Source organism: Parambassis ranga, chromosome 15 (assembly GCF_900634625.1).
Source record: "Parambassis ranga chromosome 15, fParRan2.1, whole genome shotgun sequence".
Taxonomy (NCBI): Eukaryota; Metazoa; Chordata; class Actinopteri; family Ambassidae; genus Parambassis; species Parambassis ranga.
In genome coordinates this window covers 15,594,580-15,618,230 of record NC_041035.1, presented here as the reverse complement: position 1 = coordinate 15,618,230, position 23,651 = coordinate 15,594,580, and the positions used below count along the sequence as shown (strand labels likewise).

Here is a 23,651-nt window from a genome sequence, read left to right as displayed (position 1 = left end):
TTAGCCTGCTAGCATCAGCCTCGCCTCGCCAGTGCACATAGTCACCTGCTCATATTCTTATCAGCAAGGATAAAATAAATGTGATGGACCGTCAGGACACAGTGGTGCATTATATGAACAGGGAAACACTGATGTAGCAGATAAGACAGTGCATCATTATAAACACATCCACAAGGTTTTTTGTGAATTTAGCAGTTTTATAAGCAAATAAAAGTAAAGACATGCATTTTTTTGATTTTTTTGTTTCAGTATTATCTGCATTAAGCAGAGTTTGGTTCATGGTCCAACAACTTTGTTAATTGAAAAGTAATGTGCAATCCATCCCCATCTCTTGATATTTGAGGTCCATACTGAGAGTGAGTCAGAGGCAGGACCATCATGTAGGGCCAGTGGAGGAAGTTCTATTGCTGAGGTGAGTGATGACGGGGGTAACTCAATCAGGCGGACATGAGGGAGATTTTGGAGGTTTTGTATAATCTGTTAGTGTAGTAGCACCAGTACGGTTGACAAAACTGTTGTTTCACTTGGAATTAGTTTCTGTATGTCACCATTTTTAAAATAAATTAGTTTTTGTTGAATCTGTCTCTGAAATAGTAATTGAGTTAAGTGTTTACTTCTGTAGGTAAAATAGGTGTTTAACAACCTGTTAAAATTCACAGGAATGTCTTTCAATACCTCTCATGTCCGCCAGAGGGCGCTCTCGTTACTTTTAGTCAATCGCGCTGCCGGAACACGACGTGGCAAGAAAGCGGATCACTTCCGGTGTTTTGCGTCGTATTGACATCCGTCTCCCTTAACGTCTATCAAAACAGACTTCTCCGGACTTTTTATCAGCTGTTTCTTGCACATCTCCAGTCGGCGACAGTGTGAAGAGAGGAGGCTGTTATCCTACGCCAGGAGCGGGCTGAAGGAGCTCAGCAGCCGGACAGGAGAGATGGAAGCCGTGCTGCTGTTAGTGTTCCTCGGGGGGCTGCTGGAGGTCTGCAGCGGCGTCTCGGCAAACAGAGGAGGATATCCCTCCTTTACGGACGAGGTCCCGTTCAAAATCACCTGGCCGGGTGTTGAATTCTCGCTGGTATGTCGTCATTTAGTTTTGATTTATGAACATAAACAGTGTGGTTGTGAAGCTAGCTTGCGTGACACTTTTCAGAGTTTGTTCCTCTTTTTTTATTTCTGGTTTACAGCCAACGTCAGGGGCACTTTACAAGGAAGATGACTTCGTCATCATGACAACAACAGAGCAGGAGAAGTACAAGTGCCTTCTACCCTCATTAACGGCTGGAGATGAGGTGAGCAGTGCTGACACACTAGTTGGCATAGTAAAAATATAGAAACGTGTTTTGTGACAGAAAAACCTGAACTCCAAAGCTGCTTTGCCTTTAAGGGAGTGTAGAAACCACATTAGCTATGAGCTGACAACGTTATTCAGTTCAGTTTTATTTATATAGTACTTTTTACAATCAGAATTGTCTTAAGGTGCTTCACCGAAACCCAGAGCCTGAACCACCTTAAGAACCATATACATCAGCCGGCTGGGTAGAGGAGGAGAAGAAGAAGAGGTAGACAAGACAGAGAGGATGAAGGAGAGAGAGAGGAACAACATTACAGAGAACAAACATGACAACAACAACATTAGGATATGCAACAGTTCCCAGTTAGACTGGCTGCTGGCAGCTGTTGTGTTCAATAGCTTCCGTGTCATGTGGCCATATCATGCCAAACCTGAGCTGTATTGTAGTACTGCAAGAGACAAATAAGGCACAACCCATGTTATTGGTTTGGAAGCTTTGCTCAGTTGTCTGAGATTGAGAGTGTGCAATGGATCGACTGAAAGCATTCTGGATGCTTTTTATAACTTGATGAGTGTGTGTAGCAGTGTCAACAGAGCTGAAATTTATAATCTCTCTGTGATCTGTGATCTGATTATTGCATCTTGTTTATGCCTCTCAGGATGATGAGAAGGACTACAGTGGACACAGTCCTCGTGAACTGCTGGAGACACTATTCAAACGAAGCAGCTGCTCCTACAGGGTGAGACTGAAACTGTTGAGTTACATTTCACGCTCTGTTATCGGACCATGACAGACGGCTTTCTGATGACGCGCTGAGGCTGTTTTGTTTACTCTGAGTCTCTAATAACTTTACAGATTGAGTCATACTGGACATATGAAGTATGCCATGGGAAGCATGTGAGACAGTATCATGAAGAGAAGGAGACTGGCCAGGTCTGGGTTTAAACTTCAGGTCAAATGAATGATAACTGCTCCACTGTGAGCTGAAGGTAATTATGTGTATCTCCACAGAAGATAAGTGTTCAAGAGTACTACCTGGGGAATATGGCACAGAAGAGCCAGGCGACAGAAACAGGTGAGTTTCTGAGTAGTGTTCTGATATGTTTTCTAATATATTTTATTCATATTATTCTGTTCTATCTATTATATCTATCTCTAAGATCAAGGTGAAGAGGCAGAAAATACCAAAGCATCAGCAGATACAGAAGTAAGTACACTAATACAGTTAGCATAATCAACCTACCACACGGTGCGCCCTTCTCTGATACTTTCTGGTACATTCTTGTGGCATGAGCGGAGCCCCAGACAGTCCTAGGGTCACAACACTTTCAGTGACCAAACCACAGCAACTTCACTTTTAAGCATGTGTAAATATTCTCACTGCTAGAAGGGGAAGATAGAAGTTCAAGTCTGTAGCTTTAAATAATCACAGGGATCTAAGGCGGGGTCTGTTGTTGGCTTTAAGCTCGCCAACCTGGAGGAGGTGGCGAGGGAAAGAGTGCCGGCTAAACTGCTGTCAATTATGAAAAATCCCTCACACCCTCTCCACAACACTGTGGACAGACTGAGAAGCAGCTTCAGCAACAGACTCCTGCTGCCCTGCTTCTCTAGGGAACAGTACAGGAGGTCATTCCTGCCGTCCGCCATCAGACTGTATACCTCCTTTGTGACTGTCAGAGCTGTGCTCACTAACTCAGACTAAAGCATCATCACAGGTGCATTTCAAACTGCTCAGTTACATTAACTGTGTTTTTATGCTTCTTATCTTCTTTGATCTGCTTTATGTGTGTGTATGTACATTTTCTTTTTTTTTTGTTGCTGCCATGTGCGTGTATGTGTATGTGTATAGAGTTTTTGCTTGTGTTTATTGTATTTATTGTTTTTTGATATGCTGCTGCTACAACTTAATTTCCCCACAGGGATTAATAAAGTTAATCTATCTATCTGTCCGTCTGTCTGTCTGTCTATCTATCTGTCAGAGAAGTTGTCAGTTCTCACATGTGTTTCCCATTTGTCCAGGTGCAGACTAAGAATATTGAAGGTCAGCTGACGCCTTACTATTCATTGGACATGGGAAATGGGACTCCTTGTGAGCTGAAGAGGAACCAGCCTCGCGCCACGTCTGTGCTGTACATCTGTCACCCAGAAGCCAAGAATGAGATCTTGTCTGTGGCTGAGGTCACCACCTGTGAATATGAGGTGGTGGTGCTGACGCCTCTGCTTTGTGAGCACCCAAAATACAGGTAGATATGTCAAAATGACTACAACTAAACAAGAAATATGTTGGAAGTAATGAGTCTGATTGTTTCACTGCTTCTATATGTGACGTATTCTTGCAGGTTCAAATCTTCCCCAGTGAACACCATCTTCTGCCAGGCTCTGGCGGGCTCCCCTTTACGGCCTCAGCGGCTCACCCAGTTAGACAAGGAGCAGGAGGAGCAGCTTAAACCACCTTTCAGTGCCGCCACTGAAACAAGAGAGGTGAGACTCACACACATAAAGAGGGCAGAGGAGAAAAAAGGGGCTGCTCCAACCAACACATGGCTCAATTATGTCTCTGACATATCACAGGAGGAGTCTCCTCCAGTGAGGGAGGAAGCCTTTACCTCCACTCACAAGCCCATGACTGTGGGAGGGCAGTCCCAGGTGACGGTTGGCACCACTCACATCTCTCGCTTGACAGATGACCAGCTGATCAAGGAGTTTCTCAGTGGCTCGTACTGTTTGCACGGGGTGAGGCGCGTTCATCTGAAGCACCTGAGTGGTGTTTTATAAACTATTAAGTGATGTCTAATGATTTAATGTGTGTGTTTCAGGGAGTTGGATGGTGGAAATATGAGTTCTGTTACGGAAAGCATGTCCATCAGTACCATGAGGTAGGTGTTCCTCATCAGTAATGTGTGTGAGTGTGAACTAACTCATTATAATTAAAAGTGTAAACAAATGTTTCTTGGTATCACAGGATAAAGAACAAGGAAAGAACATTGTAGTGGTGGGAAACTGGAATGCAGAGGAGCACATTAACTGGGCCAAGAAGAACGTCGCCCGATCCTATCAGCTTAAAGATGATGGAGTGCAGAAAGTCAAGTAGGCGTTAAGATTTTCTTCTTTTTATCTGGATGCAAAGTGAACTGACGTTCTTGTCATTTCTCTCTGTATTAATGTCTCTCTGCTTCATGGTAGGTTGGTGTCCCACTTCTACGGCCACGGGGATTTGTGTGATCTGACAGGAAAGCCCAGACAGGTTATTGTCAAGCTCAAGTGAGTGAACAAGTAAAGGGTGGTTGGAAGGGAACCATGGCACCCTGTGGTGCCGTCTCACTAACCCTGAGTCAACACATGAATAAGACAAATCCTCACTGTTTTCCATTTGGTTCATTCGTATCATTTCTCTTCTCCCTGTCAGATGTAAGGAGTCTGAGTCTCCCCATGCTGTCACTGTGTATATGTTGGAACCTCAGACTTGTCAGTATATCCTTGGGGTAAGTTTACTTCTGGCCACTGAGTCTGAGTCACAGTGGGGGGGGGAAACACTGAACCTGAACCATATTACTACTTTCCTATTTTTGTCTGACAAAAAAAGAACCAATAAAGGTTTACATCAAAGAAATATATTATTTTTTCATTGCATTGCAAATTTGCTGTAAATTAGTCATTGCTAGAGGTTTCCTTTGAGCAGAAGAGAAAACAAATGGCTCAGTGATGTCAGGTTAAGCCACATATATCAATGCCTGTTTTTAACATCTTGAATTTACAGTTCTAACTGTACTGGCTAAGTGCTGACTGGATGTCAAAGTAGATGACTGATTTTATTTTGTCCTCCATAGGTTGAATCTCCGGTCATATGCAGGATTCTCGACACAGCCGATGAACATGGACTTCTGTCAGTCTCCAGCTAAACAGCAATGGAGCACAGAGAACATGGAGAGGACACTTACAGAACAGAAACCTGTCTGGCAGAGGAACAAAGATGCCCATAACACTGCGCTAAAAGCCAAACCTGAGGCTGGACTTCATGTAGCCTCGGAGCACAGCTCCAGCCCAAAGCCCCGATCTGTGCAGCGGGCGACGTTACCACTGGCTAGCTAGTGCAAACAGTGAAATGGAGCAGATGCCTCACTCCATAAAAGGCAGCAGGTGCCTGGACTTTATATCTATGCTTCTCTTTGTGTTGATTAATTACAAGCAAAGGAGTGACGAATCAGGGGATTTGTTATCATCAGGGGTAACAGCAATGGTGGCTTTGTTGTCTTTAATGTCTATATTATTGTGTGTGTGTGTGGTGTGTGTGAATGGTTAGCTGCTTGACTGTGGCACTTTGACTTGTAGATATAAAGGGGGTAGAGTCTGAAAATGTTTGGCAGCAGGGAGAGTGAGTGTTGTGTGAATTTCCAGGATGAGTGAGTTTAACTTATGCATTAGGGGGCGCTGTGGAGTAACAAAGCTGATTGATGTGTTTGTAGGCTGTACAGAACGTCTGTGGGTTCAGTAAAGAGGCATATTCTGTGGTTTTATGAAGATGAACACTGGGGTCCTGATCACTGCTGTATCACCGGGATCAAACCAATGCAATGAAGAATAAAAAAAAAAAAACTTGAAACCTTACGTTTATAGTGTAGTATGTGAATGGAAGCAAATCTGTCTCATCAGATTCTTTGAATTTCAAGCACTCAATTGTTTAACACCAAAATTAAGTATTTGAATTAATTGACTCTGAATTTAGGTCTTCACATTACAGCAGTGCCTTCATTCTGTATCTAGAGTGAGGCTGACTAGACGAGATCTGCCTCACACACTGGTCCAACTCTTCATCAGTAACGGTGCTGTGCCGAGAGATTATCACACTCCGCCGTGCGTCTCTGTACTCCTGCATGGATCTGGAAGTCCATCAGGTCCAGAGGCATGTGCAGACACATGATCCAGCAGCTCCTATGAGACAGAAAAAAAAATACATTAACTGTAAACTACAAATAAAAACAACGAAACATTGTTTCATCAGTTTAATTTTACATTGTTTGTTGGTTTTTGTTGGTTAGATTCACGTACCGAACTGCTGACGTTTGTGTTGGCCGCCATAGCACCAATGGGGGTTCCGGACGTGTCCCTTGTGACCTATTTATTCTGAATTTTTGAACATTGAAAATAAAAAAAATAACTGAAAAAAAGATGCTAAAATTAGTGGAAGTTTATATATAAAAAATATTTTAAAAATATACAAATATAATTCGTGTGTTCAAATTTTGCAAAAGAAAACAAATACCTTATAATAATAATTTTAGTATTCAAGTGCTTGAAATTCAAAGGCTCATTAGAATCTGATGAGACAGATTTGCTTCCATACAGTATTACTCTTTAAAAAAAACAGCTGAATCCATAGAAACACATGCAGAATAGTCCCTCCTGCAGTTGCTATGGTAACTAAAAAGGACACAAGAGGGTGCTGATGCTATGCATGTCTTGTAATCTACATTTGTAAATATTATTTTTTAAAGTTTGTCTTCATATTTGTAATATCAGCACAATCAAACAACAGGCTTCAAATGTTGCTAAGCAACCATTTTTACTGCCACTCCGCGAACCACTGACCTGCAAATTAATGTCTAAATTGGGGAGGAAGCTAAGTAGTATTTATCTTAATTATTAGTGCACAGTATTGTCTTAATTCTTTCTGTGAATTTATTGCCTATTCAATTTTTACAAATAGTTTCATTTTTCTAAAGGTGACCTCCTCCCACTTTGGTCTGATCAACTGTAAGACCCAAAGATTACAAAGAAACACATGACATGTTCAAAAAAATGTGACTTTCTGCTGAAAAACAAATGACTAAATACTAAATAAATACAGAATCACGTTATGATTAATTATTTTATCTCTGGTTAAAAAAGTAAAAGCGTGGATTGTCTGAATTTGCCAAACATTTATTGTGTTTAAAAAGTGTATGAGGCTCACAAACACATTTTTTTTTTTCTTAAGAAGCAAAAGTCCAAAAGCCATCAACCTCATGTCATGCCATGACAGCCATGTGTGGGCATGTGCAGGGTTTCATGGTAGCCCGGTGCTGCAGAGGCTGCCATCACTGCTCAGTAAAATCAACAGCTGCTGTATTTGGCTTCAAAGAAAACCTACAATGGTAAAATGGCACGGCGTGCACAACATAGGGGCAGACTTATGTGAAGTTGTGTATTTGTAAGAACAGAAAAAAAGTAAATAACTTTGAGGATACAGACAGTTTTCTTTATGAAACTCACTTTTCTTTGTTTCCACGGCAAAGTTTATAATTCTGGTTCTTTACACTGCAGAACAAAAGGTTACTACTGATTCCAAATACATAAAAGGGTTTGCTGTATCCCTCTTTTGACTAACATTTGATCTAAAGCCATGGTGCGAAATGTCCAAATCTCTTTGTTTAGACTGAGGGAATGGGAATCTGGTGCACTGAGGTGCTTTCAAAGTCTTGCAGAGCATCTTGGTGAGTGTGGTAATGCATGGCTACATAAGACTTGGCAAAGGCAAATGTCTGAGAGCTGACAGGCTGCAGGCTGGTGGGGGAGCTGGGTCCTGCAGAGGGACTGCTGTTGTATATACTGTAGTAGGGCTCAATGCGTGTGTTGATAGGTGTAGAGGTACTTGGAAGGCGAGGTTTACGCCCACCTGTAGCCCTTGGACTGCCACCACATTCCCTGGAGTGACTGGGCCCACAGGCCTGGTCCACCAGCCTCCTCTGTGGCTTAGGGGACAGGACGTAGGCCGAGTTGGTCTCATGGTGCGAAGATTTATTGCGGTTCACTTCCAGGCTACCTTTCCCCATCGCATGCAGCCGAGTCTTTTGCTTGCAACAGAGAAAGCCCAGTGCAGCCCACTGAATGCAGCAGAGCACACGGCGGCGGAGGCCTGCGCTGTTGCGAGAGTACACAAAAGGGTTAATACCCGATTTGAGGAAAATGAGAACAAAACCACACAGCTCAAACTGGTAATGTGCAAAGCTACTTTCTGGTGACAAGACATCTTGTGCCAGTGAAACTCCCATCGGCAAGCAACAAAGCAGCACAGAGAACACAATAACTACACAGGTGATGACTGCTTTGGAGTCTTTGGCTGTGGCCAAGTTGACTGTGGAGACCAGCTGACAGCAGGTGGCTCCTTGGGCAGCGCCTGGAACTGCAGGCTGAGTTGTCCTGTTGGCACATGAGAGTGTCTGTACATTCTGCAGTTTGTTGTAAGTCTGGTTACGGTACAGAGAGGGGCCTTGAACAGCACATTGCATGCTCTCAAAGCCTGCTGCAATGAGAGGTGGAGGTGGTGGAGGGCAGGTAGCATCTACAGTGATGATGGGACATTTCCTCACTTGTGCATTCTTCCTCAGAGTCTGAGCAATCATTAGATAGGACACAGACACCACAGCTACACAAAAGGCAAAGTCTGCCAAGTAGACATACAACACAACCCTGGCCTGTCCACCTCCTAGGCCGAAGTGAGGCAAACAGGGTCCATCTCGACGTGGGTACGCCCGCATGGTGAGGAGAGCCGCCATGGTGAAGCTGGACGTCCACAACAATGCAGTGAGGACCAGCGTGCAGGGGAAGGAGGCAGTGCGGTTGGGCTGCTGCCCCAACACCATGCGCAGTCTGTGCAGAGCGATGACGGCCACTGTCTCCAGGGACATAATGATGAAGCCCGAGCTGGTCAGGTGGAAGGCGAAGCAGAAGCTCTTAGACACACCATCCCCTCCGCCCGCATCCAGGAAGAGCACCAGTGCAAACATGGGAGCAGTCACACAGCAAATGAACAAGTCACAGAAGGACAGGTTGAGGATCATGAAGTCAAAGTTGGTGCGGAATTTGCGGAACGCCGGGTCGAAGAACGACAAGAACACAACGAGGTTGCCATAAGAGCCCAGGAAGAAGATGAAGATGAGGAGGAGAGAGCAAAAGGTCAAGGTAGCTGCGTGGATCACGGCCCAACCTGAGGCGCTCTGTGTGCCATTGAAGGTCTGCTGTCTTGGCACATCCACCAGGTCTGATGGTGTTACAGTGGTGTTCATTGTATTACTGACAATTTGTCCCACAGGCATCACTTTTCAGCATTTTTCCTCCACATGGAAGGATCACAGTACCAGCTGCCTCTGCCATGGCTGCCACCGTGGTAGAGCTACAAAGAACACAAAATCAGATTAAATCTAACAGATTATTATCAACATTACAGCTGATAAAAAGGAGTGATGCACGGTGACAATTGATCACATCAAAACGCTACAAGTGTTAGGCATAAGCTACAATAGGCTATGCACCACTGCATTGGCCAATTATACCTTACTCCCCCCGTCTCCCCAAACACACACACACACACACACACACACACACACACACACACACAAAGCGTCTGTTGAAATCCTGATGAAATGTACACGTCAGTGGTTTCCTCAAAATATTATACAATAGAAGAAAATATAATACACCACCTGTAATCGACGGCGCGTCCATCATCTTCATCATCTTCATCATTTAATACAGTCCATCTTCATTAATAGGAAGTGAACGCACCGCAGCGTTGAAGGGAAAAAAACGTATTCCAGCAGCTTCAAAATACACATATGTCTTAAAATAATACCTCTTCTTACATGTCTCTAAATCCTAACGCGAACACACGGCAGCATATTGGGGTTTTTTTTCTTGGCGATGTATCCATTGTAATAGAGGAGCGACGGCCACTGGACGTGCGCTGAAAAATGAGTATGAAGTCACTGTCTACGTATCCGAGCATGAGCATAACCACTGCATTCAAGCGGTCCATCTGTAAAGACTCGCCTCACTCCGATACTCGGAGTAATTCACAGTAACAAAGGTCAGTTTTTGCAGCATTAGCTGGAAAAGTGTGATGTGAAAGACCGCTGCAGCGCGTTCTGACGCGTCAGATTTATTACCGCAGCAGAGGTTTTTTTTCACCATGGCAACATACTGTAGTTTATGCGAAAAATGGTTCTCCCCATTGTATTTGAGCTGGATATGATCATCATGGCACCAGTTACCAAATATGGTTATACTTGATATTAAACAGATTTACACACAGGGTTTTTTTTTTTTTTTTTTTTTTTTTTTTTTTTTTTTTTTAGGAGGAGGTTTTAAAAGGTTAACATGCATTTAAAACAATTGCCAGCCTTTATTTATTAATTCTTTTCTGGGCATCAAGTAGTTATTTAATTTTCATTTCTTCCTATTGTAACATTAATTAAATAAAGCAGGGATGCCCACTCTTTTTTTTTTTTTTAAATGATTTTATACTAAGGAAATAAATGTTTGAATATTTCTCCCACATCACGTGACTGCCCCATACCAAAATGTGCTGTGAGAGACCAACTCTTAGTAAAAAGATAAATATCTATAGAATATCCAACCTCAAACCAACTTCACTGCAGTTTTATGGGCTAGGGTTACAGCTAGGGTTTCAGGAAGATCGCAGAGTTGTGGTTCAGGCTACAGTCCTCCGTCTCTCGGCCTGCTGCTCTCAGCTGTCTGTCCGGTTTGTTATGTTTGGTCCAAAAACTTCGGAGTTGTTTAATAATGCTCTTGTATTAACAGTAAGTCTCACTCCTTCGATCATTCACGCTACCATACACAAACACGCAGTGACGCACGCTCAGGACATCAGGATCAGGACAGAGTGAGACCTCCCTCCTTCACTCCCTGTCTGTTCCATTTGGGAGACCCAGAGGTGAACTGTCCCCCGCACCCCCTCCTCTCCTCACACAGCTTCTGTACAGCACCTTCTCAGCAAGCAGGACCTGCCCCCTGTGTGATGCCTCCAGTGTTGAGACCATTATGGGAATATCTCAATTAAGGCTCCACGCTTCACGACAGCCAAGATGCTAAACCTAGTTCTGCATTAGTTTTAGGGGTTAGGGACCAGGGTCACTATTTGTTGATTAGCAGCCACAGACTCCGCAAACTCCTTTGAAACTAGAGCTGTGTGCTCAAACATATCAGAATTACCGTCAATTACCTAGCATGTTTGGCACACTAATAAAGTAAATATCAGAGATTCAAAGAGGTTTATCTGTCATATGCACAGTATTGACAGCAGGGTCATTTCAGCAAGCTTAAAACAGGCAGGCACCTGCAAGTAAACTTAAGTACTAAAGAAACAAGAAAACAAAGAGCCTAAAATTATCAAAATATTCCACTATAAGAATACTGTGTCCAACAGAAGTGACAGAATATATACAAATATGTGCAAATGGTGCCGTTTAATTGAACTACTGCTTCAGTGGTCTAATGGCTGAAAGGTAAAATTGTTTTTGAGTCTGGTGGTGTGAGGGCGGATGCTCCTGTAGAGTGGGGTCTGATGATTTTCGGAGCTCTCCTGAGGCAGTGTGTGTTAAAGATGGTTTGCAGGGAGGAGAGCAGCTTGTGCTCCACAGCAGATCACCTGCTGTACCAGGTGGTGATGGAGGCAGTCATCTGCCCATCTTGACCACTTGGAGTCTGTCCGTCAGAAAGCTCAGAACCCAGTTACAGACAGATGTGTACTGCCCCTGGATCAATCTTTATAGGATATTAGCGTTAAAACATCTTCCCACTCCAGGACTCATGCAGTTTGAAGATATGATTGAGCAAACGACAACTAATAACCACAGGAGAGAGAATGTTCATTTCTGCAAAATTTAGTAAACACATGAAGTCCTACAGAGACACTTAACATGCACAAGCTGTTCATCCAGTGCCAGCAGAGACTGTTCTATGTGGTTCCAAATCAAGCTGTGCCATTACAAAAGGTTTCCCCAAACATCACCAGTATCGATCATTAACATAACAAATGTCTGTGTAGAATTCAAAGGTCAATGATTATAAACTTCTGATCAGTCATCTTCATGTTTCAAAATCAAGACTAAACAAGGAACTGACACTATTAACCATGAAGTTACACATTCACAAAATATGATTAAAATGATAAAGAGTCACCACTGTGAAAGTGTAAGCATAACTAATAAATGGAGTTATCTACAGTAATAATATGAAATCAATCAAAATATAGTGGGAAAAAAAAACATGGAATGTAAAATAGACTAAATGAATGTAATCTGTGACGTCAGCTGCAGCAGGACAGACAAACATGCAAGTGAGGGCAAAAAAACAGATGTCCGCTCAACTCCCCTCACTGTTTTAACACTTCACATGCCTATTATGGTCCATTTTTTCCCCATCCTAATTGCAGTGTCCCCTGTGTTCTCTCTAAATCCTATTTGTACTATTACAAAAGGTTTCCCCCAAACATTACAGAGCAGTATCATTAACATAACACCTGCTACTACAACAAATACATGTCTTCATTTAGAGATCAGTTTAATGATTTTATCATGTACTCCACATATCGCAGACTTGCATTCATGTTTGGAAAACCATACAGCTAAAAATTTACAAACCTAAAATTCTAAAACCTGCCACCAATGTGAAAGTATTAACATGGCTAATTAATACATGAAGCATATGTGGAATAGATGGATACAAACTGAAAATATTTTATAGACTAAATGAAAAAGAAATAATCTCATTGGTATAAACTGTAGCAGCACAAACACATGCAAGTGAGGGCAAAAAACCCAGCATAATTTTTAGGAAAAAATTCCCTCACGACCCCTTTACATGGTCGATCACTTCGCTTGCAGCGAACAAAAAAAAAGCAATAAAATAAAAGGAAAAACTAAACCAAAACACTATCATCGTGAAGTTAAAGAGAAGTAACATGTGGGGAAACGACTACGTCTAATCTACACCTAGGTGTCGCTCCAACGATGATCTGACGGTGGTGACACAAGCCTTCAGCTTGCACGTCACGTCACTGGATCCCAGATGCTCCTTCAAAAACTCCAACCCTCCTCTTAGCTTCTTTTACAAACAGGGGCAGCGTTCGGCGTACACCCCAGGCGATTCCTCTTATTCTGGTCAGCCAGCAGTCAGTGTTGACCCCGTCAGGCCCGACACTCTGGAGCAGCCATCCTGGAGGTCATCATGGACCTGAGGACAGAAAACAAACAGCCAGCAAAGATCCCAGAATAATCACATCAACAGGCACAATGACTCCACCTTTAAGGACCTGCATCAAAAAAAGCTGTTAGCAACACACCTGGAGAAGTAAAAAGGTTAGTCAAAAGCTTCCTTCACACTTATAGTACAGGAGGTAATATCTGCTTCCTAACAGGCAACAACTGTGGGGGGGGGGGGGGGGGGGGGGGACTTGTGTTCAACACACATCAGATCACTTTGTCCAGAATTTCTGAACTAGCCTCTTTTCAGTCAGAGACTCTTATGGATGATACACAGCTGTTAACACTTCAGTCAACAGGTCAGGTCCCTTTGAATCAGCCTGAGAACCAGCTGCAGGCAGGTCTCAAGCACTTCAGGCTGTGTTAGTTCACAATTCCCTCTTTAATAGTGCATTTGAATAATGAACATATAAAATAAAACTTGAATGTTACAAGACATCAGTCACAAGTCAAAGGTCAACATCCACCCAATTCATTCCAGTTCTTGAGCATAGTTTCACCAGCTTGGTTTTCAGCGTTACACTGACATTCCTGGACTCTGAAGGCAATACACATCCGAATCTCGGTTTAAAACCTTTCACACAAGGCGATTAGCTTGACATGCTAATCACCACCCACTCCAAGACACAAGTTAAGGAGGCAGACCTGATAAAGAGATAAAGATTTAATATTAGGAAAACAATCAGAGCACACTTAATAAAGCCCTCAACAGGACTCCGACTGCCCACAGGGACAGAGCAGGCAGAAGAAAAGACAATTTGGCAGAACTAACAACTTTACAAAGCCTTTAATGATCACACACATAAGAACAAGCCATTAGCCACAGCATGACAAGGGAAGGTCCGCTGGCATCAAGATTAAGAATCCCGGGCCTCCCATGGATTGGTCCGGCAATTGGCAGAGCCGAGCCAATCGCTGCACACCACGCACTGGGCCTGTAAGGGAAAGAGACAAAAGAGAAGAGCAACAGGGGATAAAAACGGACCCCAACTGCCATGGGCCGTAACGGCAATCTTGTACTTTAATAAATCAGAATCCACACAGAGCAGGCCTTCCAGATCTAGCACCGTGGCTTGTTGATCTTCTGAAAATGCACCGCAGCATGTGTATTACATTTCCATTTTCCAATGCAGCACCCCTTTCACAGACCGCAGATTCTTGTAACATCCAAATGGCCACAAAAATTTCCTGACAGCTTGAACGTTTTCCAGCAGACAGCTCCAAGCTGCTGTCAACTGTGGTTCTCCTTAGCACAACTGGGGGATGAAACGGCTCCAAATAGGAGAACAGAACGTCTGTGCACCTCTCAGGCCAATCTCCCATTGGCAAATGCAGAAAGCAAAGGGAACTTCTGTCCTCTTCCTCCACCTTTACTTGGTGAAACAGCCTGTATTTCATCCACAAAGGCTGCTGCTTCGAATAAGGACTCACAAAACATTTGTATGCACTGCATCCAAGAAATCCAGGACCTTGAAATCCAAATTTGGTTCTTTAAACATCTGAATACATTAGCTGGATTATCTTTGCAGCCAATGTGTTGCCATTAAGAGCTTGAGGTCTTTGATGGCAGAGATCGCGGCAATAGACGCTCATCCTTGTTAATGTATTTCAGAACAGATGTACCATCTGTCCATGTCCTTGTTGCTGACCCGTAAATGAGAGCCAACTGTGCTTCCAATAAAGAGATAGTTGAGATTGTGATGGCAGAAAGTCTTCAACATCTGATGACTTAACTCCATCAAAAATGTTTCCAGGCTTAGAAAACCAGCAGCAGACACCTCAAACCTAAAAGAAATCAATGACTTCAGAGAAACATCCCTTTTTACCTCCAGGTCCTTTCCATCCTCACCAAGAACATTTTCTGGCCAATCCTTCCAAGCCATCAAAAGCAATCCAGGACTTTGAGACCAACTTTGTTTCTTTAAAAAAAAAACTCCAAGACTGTCAGTCCTCTGGATTATCTTTGGAACCAATGTGTTGCCACTGAGTGGCTTGATGCATCTATGATAAGGGAGATCCTTCCTGCTGGCAACAAATTTTTGAAGATACTCATCCTTGTTGTCAACATATTTCAGAACAGATGTCCTGGGTGTCCAAAACACGAAACCGTCACACAAGCTGTAGCCCTTCCGTCAGCTTTACATCCACTGGGAGCTAAGACAACATTCCAAATCCGGTTAGAGACTGATGTTTCAGCTTCATCTTGAAATTGAATAAATCAAGATTCCACACATCAGAGCAGGCCTAAACCACGCTCGAGAGGAAGTCTTTATTGGATCTAGCACAGCACAACTTCCGTATCACATATTCATAAAGAGCCCATGGAGCTAGGAACATACGAGTGGCCTCCTCTGAGCCTACACTCAGTCATCCATGTAAAACTTCTTCCAACAGCTAGAATGTTTCAGCTGAAAATTCCATTTCAATTTGGATTTCTTCTTCAGCACATGTTAAGAGGGACATGATACAGCTCCAAATATGTGCCAATGTGTTGGCCACCAGAGAATGGAAACTTCTGTCCTCCTTCATGTGGTGAAACAGCCTGTATTTCACCCACAAAAGCAGCAGGCTGCTCTCTGAACTGAACAACGACTGGTGAGGTTTGGATCAAATATGCACCTTGAATTGTAGCGAGACAAACGGCACTTGCAGTGAGTCCTTCCTGAGATGGTAGACGCCATAGTGTGGCATGTACCAGAGCTTTCCATTTGCACACTGCAGCTGTTCCTCAGAAATAAGTTAGTGATTGTTCAACATGCAAAACGAGCTCATTTCCAACTGGCCACTTCACACTCCAACATGGAATGTGTTAAAGGCCATCCTGCCTCATTGTTTTCCCAAAGAAAACATTTTTTTCCTGTTACATCCAATGAGGCTTTGAGCAGAACGAAGCCGAGTGTCCATATCACTGCATGTCCTTCATTCGACACTCAGAAATAAAGGCCTGTACCTCTCTGTGTCCACATGTGAGGGACAATGGATGTTTTAACGCACTGAAAATGCTGCACCCTTATTTTCAGACACACCCTTTCATTGTCAATAACCACCTCGTAGTATTTTCATTCAGTTCACCATTAACCATTATTTTGCTTTGAACCATATTTCACCAACACCATGATTTTCAGACACACTTTCATTTGGTATAAACTCTTTCATTATTCACATAATATTTCATGATATTATGCCAAAAAAACCCAACACACAGTCATGTAAACACCTGATTTCATTACACTCAGTGAACCCATCACGACCCGTTTGTACCTCTAAACATTCACATTAAACCTTGTTACTTTTCCTTGAATGAACAGTCTTTAAAACAGCTCTTCCATCACTGCCAGAGATTAAAACACTCACATTAGATGTGTACAACTCCTGTACCAAAAACCATCCTTTCTTTTTAACACCCTGATTTCAGACACTTTCATTTGTTATAACCACTTTATTGCATTTCCCTTTGGTATCATACCAATACACACTTCAGTGAACCTTTACCATCTTGTATTACATGGTGTGTAAATGTTTCTTGAATTACCAGCCTTTTTAGTTTCATCTTTCAACAGTCTGCAACCTGTTCAGTTCCATTTGTGTCACCTTAATGATGTTCCGCCATCACTTTTATACACACCCTTTGATTTTCAATAACCACTTATTTGTATTTAAAATTCACCATTAAACATTTTTGCTTTGAACCATGTTTCATGCTTCTCTGTGGCAACAAACCTAACAGAGAATCACCCGATTTCATTACACAATTCAGTGAACCCATCCACACCTTGTACCTCTGACCATGTAGAGGTTTTCTTGAATTCACACTTCAACCAGTCTGGAACCTGTTCAAAGTTTCAACAAGCAGTTTCACTACGTTTGAGTGTTACTGTTTACTCACCCTCTGTCAGCAGCCGTCACTCACACCAGTCACAGCATCCTCGTTCATCTCTTCCAAGACCGTCGGTCTGCAATAAATTTATTCAAACACTACATCAATCAATGGATTGTTACCATCGTGTGTGCATGGCCATCTGAAGCTGGTAGCTCTACTCACCTCCACAGGGGCAGAATGATCACTGCTGTCCGACAACAGCAAGAAGCACCTCCTACTTTTTTTTTTATTTTGTAAATCTATTAAAATACAAGCTTATGTTTAAATTTTTTGGGAACTTTCTCAGTGAGTTTTTAAATAGAACACACCAGGAGTCACAGACAGAAGCAGAAACCCCACAGACCAGATATCAAAAAACTTTAAGAGGTGTGATGATACTGTAGACATGAAATCAAACAGGATAAAAACATGCATGTTCAAACCGAAGAAACAACACAGAGTGACCATGAGACGGTTACAGATGAACACACAGAAGCATGCAGCCATCAAGCCTTTTGAGTGTCACCGTTACTCACTGTCTGACATCAGCAGCTGCCACACCAGTCACAGCATCCTTGTTCGTCTCTTCCATGATGGTCGGTCTGAAATCAATCCTTTCAAACACTACAGTTGATCAAGGCATTGTTATTGTGTCATAATGTGTGCATACAAACCTCGATGGTCATCTGAAGCTGGTCGCTCTACTCACCTCCACAGAATGACCATGATCATGGTCCGACAGCCACAGTAAGAAGCTCCTCCTCCCCATTCTCTCTTCATCATTGTGTTTTCATTTGGGTCTTGTTAACTCTGTCACCTCCTTTTACAATAAAGCCTACCTGTTGCATTTCTTCCTGCAGCAGTTAGACTCAGACTGTGTGTTTTAGTCATTACCTTGTATAACACTACTGCATGTCTATTTATATTCATGTTGTTGCATGTTAACAGAAACATGAAAATGAACATTTCAGCTCATCCTAATGTTTTCAGTCACTCAATTACCTTTAACAAACTCTTGATGACAACATTACATACATTTAAATGTAGTTTAAACATTTTAACCTCTTCTTACAAATCTAGCAGTAACTTTGAAGTAGATGACTCTTCCACAGTCAGCATCCATGTTGTTTTTTGGAGAACCAGCTCATCTGTAACGGAATGACCAAGAAGCTCTTTAGTGAAAGCACAGACAAACCCAAACTGCCAGCTCTGTTAAAGGTCAACTCTCAGAACTTTTTGCTACATTCAACAGTAAACCATACTGTTAAGCTCATTGTTCAGTTTTGTATGAATAAATTATTCTGTACACCATGTTTTTCCAGACTTCCCATAAAGTACATACAGTCAGTGCCTTCATAGGTCTGTGACAAATATGTCAGGGACACTGCAACCAACTGTAAATATAACAGTGCAACTGCAACTATAGTGTAATGCACCTACAAACCACCACTACAACCCAAAATTTAAAACAAATGTAAAACTAACAGTCAAAAAGGCCAAAGTTATTTTAAAAAAGGATTTAAAAACATGTACAGGAGGCCTGTTTAATGTGCAAAGGCAGGTCATTCCACAGTTTCCACTGGGAAAAAGCACTTGAATTGAACATTTGAAACAACTGTTGAAAACCGCATTAAACTTACCGGTACTCTAAGTCACTGCAGCAGTCTGAGCTGAACGGGACTGAAAAACAAAGAACAGGGACAAGAACATACAAACATCAGGTTTAACTGTTCAGCTTGTACATGGAGTAAGTCAGCCAATCTTAGCCTACTCACCAGTTCTTTACCCCCCCTCTGAATGAAGAAATGACTCCAAGAGATCCAGACATCATGGCCTCATCTCAGACAAAAGATGCACATGTTACAAGGTACTAATACAATTTCACTACTTTCAATACTAATACATACAAGTTTCATATAATTTACAAACATTTTTGGATCCTGAAAGCCATCTTCTCTTCTTGACGTCTTCGTCGCCAGTGAAATTAGTTAAATGCTTAAAATGAAATGCTGCTTCAAATTTGTCCAGTCAGTTGTTTTTGGATCTTGAAAGCCATCTTCTCTTCTTCACACCTTCGTCACCAGTAAAATTCGTTAAATGCTTAAAAATGAAATGCCGCTTCAAATTTGTCCAGTCAGTTGTTTTTGGATCTTGAAAGCCATCTTCTCTTCTTCACGCATTCGCTGCCAGTAAAATTCGTCATTAAATGTTTAAAATGAAATTCTTCTTCAAATTTGTCCAGTCAAATTTTTCAAAGACTAAATGTAAGAGTTATTCTTTAAAACAGCTCAGTTGCATCACTTCAAGGGAGGGACTGACAAAGCAGCCATTGAAAACAAAAAAAAAAACAGTAAAAAAAAAAACAGCAAAAAAAAAAAAAAAAAAAAAAACAGAAAAAATACTTGGTCTTACCTTTCGGAGATTTCCCTACGAGGAATACATGTCATTATGTTAGACAATGTGGATGTGAGAGTGTGTGTGCAGTTTTGGTAGAAGAGAGGGGCTTCTTGCGCAGCTATCAATGACTTCCAATTTGGGTAGTTTAGTTTTCATAGAGATTTAAACTACACAACATGGTGCTCTCAAAGATAACTTTACAAGGTTTCTGTGAGTATGTGAGCAGGAAAAGTGGAAAACTGTTAGAAACAGGCACAGAGGCCATGAAGGAGAGATAGGACAGCAAGAGATCAGGGCCGAAAGCTTGGGAGCGGCACACGGGCCGAAAGCTTGGGAGCGGCACACGGGCCGAAAGCTTGGGAGCGGCACACGGGCCGAAAGCTTGGGAGCGGCACACGGGCCGAAGGCTTGGGAGCGGCACACGGGCCGAAAGCTTGGGAGCGGCACACGGGCCGAAAGCTTGGGAGCGGCACACGGGCCGAAAGCTTGGGAGCGGCACACGGGCCGAAAGCTACACATTACTTACTTGTTGAAGATCTTCAGGCAGATATATGTACACCTACACTTGACCTAGTCGACGCAATAACGTATGCAATTGGTGCAACTGATGGGATGAAGGCAGGACGGATCTCAAAATGGTGCTCATCTTCTGTAGGTCACCAATATAATCTTCCAGTTGAACGCAAAGGATTAATAATCTAATATTTAAATTTCTACTATTAGCTAACATTCAAAGAATTGACTGATTTTATTTACATTTAAGACATTAAAGATCATAAATGAGAAAATTAGAGAAAAGTTGTTGAAAAGAAAAGATTAGGCCATGGCAGCCAGGAAAAACCAAGAGTTGGATAATAATATAGAACATCTGTCTTACTGGTTGTTGATTTGCTTGCTTGTAGATCAGCCTAAAAACAACAAACAAAAGAAAAAGGTTTTAATATCTACAGAAACATGAAGCACCACAGAAAATCTGGTTTAAGTTAATACAAATCAGAACAAGTAGCCCCAAAATCAGTGTGTGTGCCGTTTGAACTGACTGAACACTAGGCTTTTATATTATAAAGCAGGATTTAATCAAATTCTGACATTTCTATAGGTGCAATTATAAAATTAGTGTTAAAAACTCCTTCATTTGTACAACTTCTGCAATATTTACACATATTAAAGTAAACTGGTGTTTTCACTTGTATTTATCATTTGTTAAGATCATGTTGCACAAATATTTTTTGTCATTTTAACTAAATGCAGGTCCCATCACACTTGGGTGCGACAGGTTAATTTTGCCTTACTCTTTAACATTAAACTTCAAATATTCCAGGGAAAGCACACTTTTATGGGGCTAAGTGAAGAGGAAATCAATAAACATAGCATTGAAACAGCTGTATTGGAAACAGACTGGCATTGAATCAAGCATTAGCACTGAAAAGTAATTCAAAAATAAGACACTTACATTAAAAAAAAAAAACCATTATCTTAAAATCTATTTTACATTATGACTTTTCGTGGCACTTGGGACAGGAGAGACACTACAAGGTAGGTCGTTGTATTATAAGTAAGGCTCCCTGAAGCCCCGCCCCTCTGCACTAACAGTGACTGAAAAGATTTCACAGCCCCAAAAAAACCTGTCAAAGAACGACATGGAAAAAAAAAATCACAGAGTCTTAGGCTGTGTTTGAAATCACTCTCAATCACTACATATGGCCCTATATAGAGCCTCCGCCATTTTATACTGCTGTCTAAATTCTTAGTGAGAAATTATAGACCCCATATAGGGCCCTCAATGTATCCCACAACGCATCTTGGAAAAAGTGTCCATCCATTGGTAACTACTTTTAGGGATATGTACCATCATGCATTACACAGACTGGCGAAAAATGAAACAGACTCAACCTCAGTTGCATTTTTTAATTTCTCGGGCCACGTCAGTTAATGCCCCCATGCTGTAAAGCTCCACTTTGAAAAGCCACTAAAATGCAAACAGTGCCATTTTAATCCCATAAATATTCTAGGTTTTATCAATTTTTAATTCTCAAAATAAAAAAAAAAACACATTACATTACATTTACATTACCCCTTGGATCAGAGTTTTGGTGTTGTGGCCAAATCCTAATTTCTTTAAATACTTTATTTATAGACAAACACTAAATTATGGGACTAATAATTGGGCCCTGTGGGCTTCTTGAACCTGTGCAGCTTCACCCCATTTAATGCACGTTAAACTTGCCAACTTATTTAAAGCATGGCTTTATATCACGGTATAAAATCCAGAACCATGTCATTGAGGAGAATGAGGTGGGAGAGCCAGGAACAGGCCAAGATCCATGGCACGCGGTTAAAATTAGCCTAACAAGCTAACACACCTGTCAACAATTAAGCTGCGCTAATTAGCATTAGCGGCTAACGTAGCTAAAAAAATCAAGGCATCAACTGAGGACCAGGATAATACACATCTTGCTGCCGTTTTAACGCTGCTATATACCTTCACCCCCGTTTGTTCAACTGTAGTTTGCCAACTTAATTAAAATACTGCAGAATATAAGAATTGAGCCGTGCTGAGCTAAAAGTGACGCCACTAACCTTTAAGTGAGTTCCAGCTTCCAGAGTTTGGACCGAGTCATTAATGCCGTGTCCAAACGGGTCTCAAACCACCACCTGTGGCAGAGAAACCCCGCAGAGATGTGTGAAGCTCCTGGAAACCAAACGTCTTCGTCCTACTTAAATGTCAAACGTCAGAGAGACTTACAGCAAACATTTGGAAAGCCGCTAACGTACTGTGAGCACGTCTGTCCACACCGACAAAACATCTCCTGTGAGGGAGGAGCAGCTACTGCTAATTACTTATTAGCGTCTGACCTGCACCAACGTACCCAACGGGATGACGTCAGCCTCGTTTTTAGCGGCGTTTCATAATCAACGCAAGGGCACACAGACGTGATATATTGCGACGCATGTATAGGTCTCCGGCGGGGGAGGAACTGCGACGAGAGGTGCGAGGCAGAGAGCATGTGACTACCCACAGTTGCATGGACTCTGCAACTTCTAGGACTGAAATGAAGTATGGGGAAATAAAATAAAATGATAAATAAATCATTAGTTATTGATCCCACCTACAGGTGGACTGGGCAGAAAATTTTAAATGCAAACAAAATCATAAAATAACATTTAATCAGGTAAAATGAAAACCTAATATATTATTAATTTAATATAATTAAATTACATTTAATTTAAAATGAATGTAAGATGAGAACATTATAAACAAAAAATAAAATAATATAATATTGAAAATAATACACTATAATATACTGCTTCCCAGTGGCAAACAAAACTATGATTTTGTTTTTGACCATGTTTTGAAAAATCTTGATGACGAAATTCATTCATTAATGCTTTAAAAAGCCTTTAAAAATGCAAACAGAACCAAAACAGGAGCACAGGGGGGAAGTGTAGTGCTGTGGATGAATGCACAGTTAGTGGTGTAGTGTTCACAACCGGATCATTCACACAATTTCAGGAAAAGTGAAATTTTTAATTTTTATGTGGAAAAGTAGTATAAAGTTGAATGATGATCAAAATGACAAATATAATGCTTAAAGTCTGATAAAGACTACAAATATGGCTGCTTTGTATGCTTCTTGTGTGTCAGCCTGTCACCACGGTAACAGCTCTGGTGAAACTCCTTTTACTCCTCTCAGGGCAGATCCCACATTTTTTATGCATGTTGCACCCTCTGAACAAATGCTTCTTGTGTCCAAACCGAAGCACAAGACAAACAAATTAAAAACAGTGAGCACCAGCAACATTCTACAAATGTGTATGATTTTATATTAATCCTGTAGAAGATGTGGAGGTGGCGGCGAGTTAGAGAAAAGGTTTGCTCTGGTCCTCTCGCTTCACCGTTTATATGGGCTGTTAATGAGGAAAAGGCTGGCACTTGCCCCGAACAGATGGCTTTAAAGGCAAAACGATTTGGTTTTCAGTTTTAAGAGTCACACCATCAGAACCCAAACCCATTTTCCTTGTGGATGGTGTGAAAATGATCTCAGCCAGATAGAAGGTGCAGGA

General features: G+C 41.8%; 2 protein-coding genes across 3 annotated transcripts; one reads left to right on the top strand and one right to left on the bottom strand.

The window, feature by feature from the left end:
* The first annotated feature begins 752 nt into the window (after nt 1–752).
* erlec1 (endoplasmic reticulum lectin 1) lies at nt 753–6,296 on the top strand. 2 transcript variants are annotated; one of them, XM_028424318.1, is made up of 14 exons: nt 753–1,075; nt 1,185–1,289; nt 1,951–2,031; nt 2,148–2,225; nt 2,307–2,367; nt 2,453–2,499; nt 3,312–3,535; nt 3,632–3,773; nt 3,864–4,025; nt 4,109–4,168; nt 4,255–4,379; nt 4,476–4,553; nt 4,699–4,774; nt 5,120–6,296. In XM_028424318.1, the coding sequence occupies exons 1-14, from the start codon at nt 935–937 to the stop codon at nt 5,189–5,191; spliced, it is 1,452 nt and encodes a 483-aa protein (XP_028280119.1). In that variant the 5' UTR covers nt 753–934; the 3' UTR covers nt 5,192–6,296. The 2 variants fall into 2 exon arrangements, with proteins under 2 accessions (XP_028280119.1, XP_028280118.1); XM_028424317.1 differs by having other exon boundaries at nt 2,304–2,367.
* Nucleotides 6,297–7,699: 1,403 nt separating this feature from the next.
* Nucleotides 7,700–9,996, bottom strand: gpr75 (G protein-coupled receptor 75). The gene is made up of 2 exons (XM_028424315.1): nt 9,752–9,996; nt 7,700–9,441 (listed from the first exon to the last, which is right to left on the bottom strand). The coding sequence occupies exon 2, from the start codon at nt 9,362–9,364 to the stop codon at nt 7,700–7,702; it is 1,665 nt and encodes a 554-aa protein (XP_028280116.1). The 5' UTR covers nt 9,365–9,441; nt 9,752–9,996.
* Nucleotides 9,997–23,651: the final 13,655 nt, after the last annotated feature.